The sequence below is a fragment of the Chiloscyllium plagiosum genome, chromosome 2 (genome assembly GCF_004010195.1).
Source record: "Chiloscyllium plagiosum isolate BGI_BamShark_2017 chromosome 2, ASM401019v2, whole genome shotgun sequence".
Classification (NCBI taxonomy): Eukaryota; Metazoa; Chordata; class Chondrichthyes; order Orectolobiformes; family Hemiscylliidae; genus Chiloscyllium; species Chiloscyllium plagiosum.
Window position 1 is genome coordinate 112,675,715 of NC_057711.1, and position 11,249 is coordinate 112,686,963.

Below are 11,249 nucleotides of genomic sequence, written 5' to 3' on the forward strand. Positions count from 1 at the left end.
AACCTGCACTCCAAGGTCTCTTTGTTCAGCAAAACTCCCTAGGACCTTACCATTAAGTGTATAAGTTCTGCTAAGATTTGCTTTCTCAAAATGCAGCACCTCTCGTTTATCTAAATTTAATTCCATCTGCCACTTCTCAGTCCACTGGCTCGCCTGATCAAGATCCCGTTGTAATCTGAGGTAACCTTCTTAGCTGTCCACTACATTTCCAATTTTGGTGTCATCTGCAAGCCTACTAACTGTACCTCTTATGCTCTCATCCAAAACATTTATAGAAATGATGAAAAGTAGTGGACCCAGCACCGATCCTTGTGACACTCCACTGGTAACAGGCCTCCAGTCTGAAAAACAACCCTCCACCACCGCCCGCTGTCTTCTACTTTTTGAGCCAGTTCTGTGTCCAAATAGCTAGTTCTCCCTGTATACCATGAGATCTGTGAGAAAGACTTGTCAATTTGCTAGAATGCATCAAGTTAATGGAATTTGCTAAGGACAGCAGGAATGAAATTCCAATATTAAGTAGCTCATTAGTGAGAGAGGCTGGTTGGTCAGGTGAGCCTTGAAGAAGTCTACTTGTGAAATAAGGGCTGGAGTTTCTGGGGATAGATAGTTGATGCTGGTTATATTAAAAATCAATCTGAGATGGAGAATAATACTCTACTGTAAATCAAGCAATGCATCAAACTTCTGTCTCTGGATAAAGCTGGAGGTAGATGGTTGTAGGAATCGGTTTTAGTCTTTGTGACTGCTGGAGGAAGACCATTTGAGGGAGCTGCAAGCAGACCTGTGATCAGTAAATGAGGCAAAGATGTAGACTATAATGGCTGTGTGCTATAAAGGTTTCCCATGGTCTTTTAAGAGTTTGAATCCTGCTTTCCTTTCCTTTTCCCTCTCCTGCGATTGTCAGGCTGAATATGGAACTTGTGAAACTTGACACTTTTTTTTATTAAAATGAGGTGACCTTAGGTAGATAACCTCTATGCACTTAACGTAGTTGCCATTCCCATTAAATGCACGCTCAGTATCCAAAATGGTGTCGTGTTCTATTAAATGTCAATGTAGGAATTACTTAGAAATTCCACACCTGGTGCAAATGAGTGTAGAGAGCAAATTATGTTTGCAAGCTTTTGGCAAATAGTTGGCTACTTGGTTTCCAGTGCAGGCAAAAAAGAATGATATTATCTTCATGAATCAAATGTTTAGCAGGATTTGTTTAAGAAGTTGGAATTATATTGTTGATCTTTACAATAGCTCTCTTTCTTTTCTTGATCTATTTAAAACTTGTGCAGGTGACCAAAATGCTGAAAGAGTATGAGTGGATTACCTCTGAAAAACATCTCTTTGGCCAGCCCAACACCGTCTATGATTTTAAAGCAAATAATCCTAAAGAAGCAGGCCAGAGGCTTCAGCAATTACAGGAGAAGAAAGATATACTGAGCAAAAATGTGAATGTGAGGGCAATGAACATGCTTAGCCAAGCAGAGGAGCGGGTATGACTTTATATTTAAATCACTTTAGAGCACAGAAGAAACAAAAGTAAATTTGTAGTTCTCATATTCATAGAGCTGATGCTTTAATCCTAGCATATCTGATCTGGCAGTTGGCAGTAAGAGAGCTATTTTGTTTTCTACTTAATACAAGTCCTCTTAAATGTAAATAAATTGTTCTCTTGGCCTTGCTTTTAGGCTTGAAAAAATGTCCCTGCAACAAAAGATAACTATGATATTTAGTTGCCTGTTAATCATAGCGGCTTCTAGGTGACTAAAGGGTTGGCTTTGCATATGACAGCTTTTTATTAAGCCCTGTCAGTGATGTGATATGCTATTCTAGAAGTACTGGGCATGATTAATTTGTTCTGCTATTAAAAGAACATCTCAATTATTAAATACGAGCAATGATATGGATACGTGCTGACATCCATCACCTGCAGCTGTTTTTCTTTTCAAAAATGGTAAATATAGCCTTGTTAATAGCTATAATTAAGAGTCGTGTTTATCCAGTGATTGACGGAATGGATGTTCTGGGGTCTGGCATTTGGAACAGTTCTGTTTTATTATCGCTTCTTGACTTGGCATTTCTGCTGACTATTGGCTTTGTAATGAACAAGTCTCCCATGCATTTGAAAAGATTGACAGAAAATACTGTAAACAACACAAGGTTTTAAGGCTGTTTGATGTGTCCTACATAATTGCATAATGTGTGCATACCCATTAAAATTAAAGGTGGGTACCTCTGAAATGACTGAGAATTGTATCCACTATTCTATTTTGCTAATTGTCCATGAGGCTGTCTTTTGCAAGGTCAGCAATTGTTGCCCATCCCTAATTTCCCTTGAACTGAATGGCTTGATAGACTATCTGAGAGGATGTTTATGAGTCAACTACATTGCTGTTGATCTGGAGTCACATTACAGATTTTCTTCCCTGAAGAACATTAGTGAGACAGATGGTCATTTTCACTGATAGTTTTCAAGGTCACTATTACTGGGACCAGCTTTATATCGCAGATGTTTATTAATTGAAATGAAATTCCACCAACTGCTGCAATGTGGAATTTGAACCCATGTCCCCAAGGAATTTGCCTCTACCTTTGAATTGCTCATCTAGTGACATTACCACTATGTCACCACAAATTGTAGTTGTCAGTCTTGGACATCTGCATGTTACTATATATAAGAAAGGTGCAACTGCATAAGAGGAACGTTCATAAATTCTAAGCCAACTCCCTTTATGCTTTTCACAGTACAATGATTTGATGAAGAAAAAAAGGATAGTTCAAAATGACAAATCAAAAATTCTTTCAACTATTGAAGAATTGGATAAAAAGAAAAATGAAGCCCTGAATATTGCTTGGAAACAGGTAAAAACTAATGCATAGATCAATATTTTGTTGGCTTGGAGGTTGTTTTCTTTGTTTTTGAAGAAGCAGAATATACAAAACAAAATAAGTAGCAGTAAAGTCAAAAGTATATCAAGGAAAACACAAGTGATAACTATTCTCCAATAGTCAGCCAGTAAGAAATAATTAGGACTCATTGGATAAGACCTAGAATTAATTATTCAAAGTTACAAATTTACTGATCTCAGACTAAAATTGCTTGACTGCCTGCGGCTTTCTTTGAATATATTGTTTGTTGATGTTGACTTTCTTTTGCATTGATCAACAAATAAAAAGAAAACCACTGTCTACTTTGCCTCTTTTGGCTATGGAGTTAAAAAAGACAAGTATATTCTTTTTAAATTGTGTTGCTAAAAGTCTGGAATGAGGCAATGGACCCTCACTGCATTAGTTTGGAATTGACTGAGAATTGTGATATTCCACAACTGTACCTCTTAAGCTTTAATATGCAATTTCAATGCATGTGGACTTTTTGTTTTAAATGTGTATGAATTCATTTTGTTACAACTTTTAAATGGACCATCATACATCACTAGATTCTTTACTTCAGAAGTCAAAGATTTGGATTGACTCCATTAAGTCACTTATCAATTTGTGACTAAGCAGAATGTGCAACTTATAGGAAGCTCCTGGAACAAGTTAACTGTAGATGCTCGCTGAGCTGGAAGGTTCATTTCCAGACGTTTCGTCACCCTACTAGGTAACATCTTCAGTGGACCTCTGGGCAAAGCACTATTGATCATTCCTGCTTTCTATTTATATGTTTGGGTTTATAGAGTCGTAGAGTCATAGATATGTACAGCATGGAAACAAACCCTTTGGTCCAACCCCTCCATGTCGACCAGATATCCCAACCCAATCTAGTCCCACCTGCCAGCACCCAGCCCATATCCCTCCAAACCCTTCCTATTTATATACCCATCCAAATGCCTTTTAAACATTGCAATTGTACCAGCCTCCACCACTTGCTCTGGCAGCTCATTCCATACACGTACCACCCTCTGTGTGAAAATGTTGCCCCTTAGATCTCTTTTATATCATTCCCCTCTCACCCTAAACCTATGCCCTCTAGTTCTGGACTCCCCGACCCCAGAGAAAAGACTTTGTCTATTTATCCTATCCATGCCCCTCATAACTTTGTGAACCTCCTATAAGGTCACTCCCTCAGCTTCCGACGCTCCAGGGAGAAAAGCCCCAGCCTGTTAAGCCTCTCCCTATAGCTCAAATCCTCCAACCCTGGCAACATCCTTGTAAATCTTTTCTGAACCCTTTCAAGTTTCATAACATTTTTTCGATAGGAAGACCAGAATTGCATGCAATATTCCAACAGTGGCCTAACCAATGTCCTGTACAGCTGCAACATGACCTCCCAACTCCTGTACTCCATACTCTGACCAATAAAAGAAAGCATACCAAACACCACCTTCACTATCCTATCTACACGTGACTCCACTTTCAAGGAGCTATTAACCTGCACTCTTTGTTCAGCAACACTCTCTAGGACCTTACCATTAAGTGTATAAGTCCTGCTAAGATTTGCTTTCCCTAAATGCAGCACCTCGCACTTACCTGAATTAAACTCCATCTGCCACTTCTCAGCCCATTGGCCCATCTGGTCAAGATCCTGTTGTAATCTGAGGTAACCTTCTTTGCTGTCCACCACACCTCCAATTTTGATGGTATTAGGCAAAAACTTTCAAAAGCTGATTGGGGGCAGATGTTAATAGGTAAAGAGACAGCTGGAAAATGGGAAGCCTTCAGAAATGAGGTAATGAGAATCCAGAGTAAATATATTCCTGTTAGGGTGAAAGGAAAGGCTGATAGGTACAGGGAATGCTGGATGACTAAAGAAATTGAGGGTTTTGTTAAGAAAAAGAAGGAAGCATATGTAAGGTATAGACAGGATAGATCGAGTGAATCCTTAGAGTATAAAGGCAGTAGGAGTATACTTAAGAGGGAAATTAAGGCTGGTGATGTCATTTCCTGTGGTGATGTCACTTCTGGTTCTTTTTCTCAGGGGGTGGTAGATGGAGTCTAACTCAATGTATTTGTTGATAGAGTTTCGGTTTGAATGCCATACGTCTAGGAATTCTCATGCGTGTCTCTGTTTGGCTTGTCCTAGTGACCCTCTCTTGCTAGTATTCTTACATACAGAGGAAGAAGGACACCACCTCGGCTGGGACAGCACATCCATTCTAGGACAAGCCAAACCGAGACAAAACAGAATTCCTAGAAGCATGACATTCCGTCCAGAACTCTATCAACAAACACATCGAGTTAGACTCCATCTACCATCCCCTGAGAAAAAGAACAGGAAATGACATCACCACAGGAAATGGCATCACCAACCCACAGAAACCCAAACATTATAAATAGAAAGCAGGAATTATCAACAGTGCTTCGCACTGAAGCCCACTAACGATGTTACCTAGTCGGGTGACGAAACGTCTGGAAATGAACCTTCCAGCTCAGTGAGCAAACCTACATCCAGAACCTCAAACTGAGCTACAAATCTTCTCAAAACGCAACAAATTAACTGTAATCAGTGTATTTTCAACTTAATATATTGCCCAATATCATTTTTGTTTTTTGACTTAACTCTTTTAACAGGTAGACAAAGATTTTGGCTCAATTTTCTCCACATTGCTTCCTGGAGCTAATGCCATGTTGGTACCTCCTGAAGGCAAGACCATTCTAGATGGAATTGAATTCAAAGTAGCTCTTGGTGATGCCTGGAAGGACAATCTTACCGAGCTTAGTGGTGGTCAGAGGTCTGTCTGAATGTTACTTATCTTTTAATGTAAATACTTCCTCTGTCAACCTTCAGCTATAGTAGTTTGCTTTCAGAACTTGCAGTTTGCCTCTCGTGTAACTTTGCTGAAATTTTCACAAGAATATTGTGTCAAAGTTGGTCACCTACCAAGTGAGTGACAGGCTGGGCCGTTAAGCAAGTTGGCCCCATCTTTGGACATTCTCAAGTGTACTACATATCTACAGCCAGATGGGCAGGTCTATGTACTAGAACTGATGAGACAGTACAGTTGTCTATAGCTTATAAACTAACCCTTAACATTGTTCTCAGACTCTTATTTGACATTCTGAATAGCGTGTGCAATTTCTGTTATTAGTCTGAAGCCATTTAGAAAGATAGAACTGTCCTTCATTTGGTACCTTTCACAATGCCTTGAAGAGATTTACAGTATTACAAACCTCTGAAAAATAATTGCTGAAAATACTCAGCAAGTCAGGCATTTATGAAGAAAAATAGGATCCCACCACACCAATTAACTGCTTTCATGTGTAGTTCTTGTTGGTTTGGAGACAAACAAACAAGGTAACTTACAAACAGTAAGGTCTTGATCAGAACCTCTTTTATTTTAAACTGTTCTCTTTGCCAGTAGAAAACATTGTCCAACCACCAGTGTTCATTGTTTAAAATAAATCAAAAATCATCCTCTGACCCCTCTATTTTCCAACTTTGTTAGGACAGATGCATCCTTGGTAACCGTACAGCCTCTTCCAGTTTCATTATCTACTTTCCACTCATCTGTATTTTTGGAGATTGGGAGCTTATTTTACTCAGGGGCCTTTGTTTATAGGTTGCTGAGAGTAGCAAACTCAGTTAGATAACTGGATGTTGAAAACTCATACTTTATTTTTGGTATTCTTTGTTTTATTTAATAGATTCAGTAAGTTAGACAGCATCCAGCAAAGAATGTTTCAGATTGATTATCTTTTATCGATTTTTTTTCTGTCTCCACAAATGCTGATTCACCTCTTACTTGATTTCCACCATCCATAGTGTATTGCTTTTGCTTCCATGTTTTCTGTTGTCACTGCCTTTTAGAAATAAAAATAATGTAGAGAGAAATCAGCCAGAAGTTGCTTCAATTTTGCACCTAAGTCTGTGTCTTAGAGGTCCACTCGATCCACTGAGTCCAATCAGTCCCATTCCTCTCAGATAATGGCCAAATAATCTGTTTTCTCTGTTGGCTGATCGATATTGGTCAGGACACTGGGGTGACCCTCCTGCTTCTCTTCAAGGTTTAGGTCTTTCATACTCACTGAGGGGGAAGGGATGAGCCTTAGTGTTAACAATTCCTCCAAAATAAAAACATCAAGACAATTATACTCATTTGACTTGATAACAAATTACTGCCCAAGACAATTAACAAGTCAGAAGTAAAAACAATATGTTTTCCTACACTGGATTGAGAGCCTGGGATCAAGGCACACTTGCTCCAGAGGTGTGTAATAATATCTCTGAACTGGTTGATTAGGAAAATGGGTTAAATTTTTAAAAAAACACTTAAAACAGTATACTGGTATAACTGTAATTGAAAGAAAAACGGAATCAACATTTCAAATCCAGTACGATTCTTTGCAACTGGAGACAGCTGAAAAAGTGATGGGTTTTATGCTGCAGAAAAGGTGGAGGAACAAGCAGAACAGATGGTAAAAATACCCCTGGAACAAAAGGCAAAGGGAATGTTAATGCTAGTAGAGAGGATAAATAAATGAGCTTTGATAGTGAGAACAATACTGGAGTTAACACTTGATCTGTTCAAATTTAAGTCTAGTGCTTTTCATTCAAAATCTGTTGCAGTACCAGAATGTGATTGGTTCTGTTTTTACATTCCATAGGTCACTAGTGGCTCTATCTCTGATCCTGGCTATGTTGCTGTTTAAACCTGCTCCAATTTATATTCTGGATGAAGTTGATGCAGCTTTGGACCTTTCTCATACTCAGAACATTGGGCAAATGCTGCGAACACACTTCCAGCACTCCCAGGTATGTAATTAATGTTTTTTTTAGAAAGAGCCGATAACTGCGTTAATATAATTTTTGACAGCATATTAATCAAACTCTTGGCTCCCTTTTGCCTTTCCTGTCTCATTCCTATTTTCTTTGCTGCTTTTATCTTCCTGCTCTCCCTTCCCAATTCTGAAACATTTATTTCTCAATGAAGATTAGCTCTATGTAAGTCTGAGCCCCTACCTGTCCGATTCTGTTCAAGTGATATTTTGACCATTTAGTTACCTGTTTAACAATGTGAGTTCAGCACCTAATTAGTCTGCTTCACTAATGCTTCAAACAGACATTATTGAACACTGACTAACAATAGTTTACCCCTTCCTCATCCGGAGCATGGAGGCTATTTTTATTTGTCCTATTAATATGCGTGCTAAGAACAACAGGAAACGTGAGCTCTGGATAAGATATGGAGCCCTTCTGTATGTAGCTGTTGCTCATTGTCTTAACAGTCGACCAACTGAGGAGCAGCAAACAGTCTCGGGTTCAATTCTCATGACTATGTTGTGTTCTAACTGGAACATTCCAGTTTGACCAAGGTTGATCCTGCTGATTGTTTGGCAAACTCTGGTGTCGGTGCACTGGGTGTTGCTTGGGGAAGGATCAGACTTGAGGTGATGCCTTAGCGTCTGAATACCCTGTCAGCACTCATCCATGGTTCGCAAGTAGACAATGCCTGCCTCATTGAATTAGCAGATGAAATTAGAGATGCAACAAACATTGTTTAGAAAAGAAACAACTCTGTATGGAGTTAAAGTAACTAATAATGAAGATGAAAGAGACCTAGCTATTTTGCATAGGAGCTCAAGTTTCCAGTTATTAGAAATAGACTATAGCAATTAATTAATCCAACAATGAGTTGATCTGCATACCCAGAACTGCAGATATATAACAGTAAGTCATGTTGAAGCAGTAGTTCTCTGCTCAATGAAACCTAGGTAGAATCTGGCCCAGATCCCTTTAAATCCTTCCTATTCATATACCCATCCAGATGCATTTTAAATGGTGTAATTGTACCAGCTTCCACCACTCCCTCTGGCAGCTCATTCCATACACTCGCCACCCTTTCCGTGAGAAAGTTGCCCCTTAGGGTCCCTTTTAAATTCTTTTCCCCTCTGATCCTAAACCTATGCCCTCGAGTTCTGGACTCTAAAACCCAGGGAAAAGACCTTGTCTATTTACCCTATCCATGCCCCTCTTGATTTTATAAACCTCTATAAGGTCAGTCTCTGACGCTCCAGGGAAATCAGCCCTAGCTTATTCAGCCTCTCCCTATAGCTCAAAACCTCCAACCCTGGCAACATCCTTGTAAATCTTTTCTGAACCCTTTTGAGTTTCACAACATCTTTCCAATAGGAGGGAGATCAGAATTGCACACAGTATTTTCAAAAACACTATATTGTTGACAAAGTAACTTTTTAAAAACATTTTAAACTCCTACAGTTTATCGTCGTGTCACTAAAAGATGGCATGTTCACCAACGCTAATGTCTTGTTCAAAACCAAGTTTGTGGATGGTGTGTCAACAGTTACAAGATTTGCTCAGAGTCAGAATGGTTCAAACGCACTTAATCACTTTCCAGGCCGAGCAGATAAAGATAGAACTAAAGAGAAGAGAAACAGGCTTCAAATATAATTCTGAAGCACTAACTATCATCTCTCAAATGGATGTATTGAACTGTGCATGCCATCTCCTGTATATGTAAAACTGTACAGCAAAATTACTTTTTGTTTCTCTTTATATTTTCCGAAACTGTTTTTTTGCAACTGTTTTAAATATTTCTAATAAATTTCTTTTTTCTACTATAATTATAAAGAGTTTTTCTGGAAGATGATGAACTTCTTTACACATTTTTGTTTTAATGTATTTCTTGCATCAATGTTTCAAAAAAACTTAAGACAAATTAAAACAGTTTTTGATTTAACCTTAAAACTGTTATGTTTTGTGTGTTAGTAAAAGAATGATGTACAGTTAGTTTATGATTTTGATTGCCTCTTGACTCATTTTTATTCTGGTATCCATTGCTTCTTTCCTGCATGACATTTGGTGAAGTTTCTGCACAAGACTTTGATTCTACTGTAGATTTATGAGTTAACGTATCTAATGCTGTTGGACTAGATGCAAGATAAAGTTATCATTTAGTAATCCACTCCTCAATCTTTTGTCTTTTTTACATGAGCGTTGTTGTTAAATTCTTCCCCAATGGCCCAACTCTTCAACTATTGACATCAACGGCCTGTAAATTGATTAAAGTTGGGTCACTATCTTCCCACATTGTTGGTTCTTCCTTGTGACCCCAACCCCAAAACGACACCACGAGCCAATGTATTCCACTGTATAAGTGACTTAGATGAAGAAAATAAGAAAAGTAACTACAGAGGGGTAGGTTACGTGAGAGTGTAAAGATTTTACAGAAAGAGTATAACTATGGGAAATGTGAAATTTGTTTTGGCAGGGAAAATATAAAATCCTATCTTAATTTGAGAGTTTGGGCAATGACCAGCAATGAGATCTGGGTATCCTAGTACATCAATCACAAAAGGCTAATAGGCAGCTACAGTGAGTAATTCGGAAACTAGGGAGGTGTGGTGGCTTGGTGGTTAGCACTGCTGCCTCAGTGCCAGGGACCTGGGTTCAATTCCCACCTCTGGCGGCTGTCTGTGTGGAGTTTACACATTCTCCCCATGCCTGCGTGGGTTTCCTTGGGGTGCTCCAGTTTCCTCCCACAGTCCAAAGATGTGCTGGTTAAGTGGATTGGCCATGGTAAATTGCCCATACTCAGGGTGGGGAGTGGGTCTGTGTGGGTTAGTTTTCGGAGGTTCGGTGTGGGCTTGTTGAGCCAAAGGGCCTGTACGGAATCTCATCTTTATAGAATGTTACTTAATGCAAGGGAAATTTATACAGAAGTAGAAGGCATGTGCTTCAGTTATACAGAGGACTGGTGTAATCGTATCTGTCGTACTGTGTAAAGTATTAAAGGATGTAGATATGTAAAAAGCCGTTCAAAGATTTACCAGACTTCAATCTGGAATGGGCAGATGGTCTTCTGAAAGCAGATTGGACAAGCTAATTTATCCACTGCAGTTCAGAAAAGTAAGAGATGATTGAAGCATAAAATCCTGAGGGTTCTCGGCGGGGTAGGTGTAGATGCTTCCTTTTGTGGGACTATCAAGAACTCTGGGTGGTTAAAAAGAACAGGTTGCCTATTTAAGATAAAGGTGAGGATTTTTCTCAGAAGGTCGTAAGACTTTGGATTTTTGCTTCCATCAGCTTTTGAGGAAGGCACTCTGAATATTTTAAGACAAAAGGTAGAGTGATGTTTGAAAAGCAAGGGGCTGAAAGGATATCTGGTAGCTGGGGATTGTAAAATAATCTCATCATGATCCTACTCTATGGCAAAGCAGCCTTGAGGGGCTGCTTCTACCTAATTCATGAATCACAAATCTTGTTTCTCAGTACAGCCACAATACTAACCCAGAGAAGTAACACTCCAACAATCTACTTATTGCTGGTGATCAAGTCATGGACAGGATCGTGA

At 39.1% G+C, this 11,249-nt stretch overlaps 1 protein-coding gene across 1 annotated transcript in view; it reads left to right on the forward strand.

The window, feature by feature from the left end:
• Positions 1–9,860, forward strand: part of smc2 (structural maintenance of chromosomes 2) — a 51,459-nt gene extending 41,599 nt beyond the window's left edge. The window contains exons 20-24 of the mRNA XM_043716076.1: positions 1,290–1,490; positions 2,743–2,859; positions 5,509–5,669; positions 7,543–7,690; positions 9,155–9,860. Of these exons, the coding sequence (XP_043572011.1) occupies positions 1,290–1,490; positions 2,743–2,859; positions 5,509–5,669; positions 7,543–7,690; positions 9,155–9,346 (819 nt within the window). The 3' untranslated portion in view covers positions 9,347–9,860. The remainder of the gene's footprint in view (positions 1–1,289; positions 1,491–2,742; positions 2,860–5,508; positions 5,670–7,542; positions 7,691–9,154) is intronic.
• Positions 9,861–11,249: the final 1,389 nt, after the last annotated feature.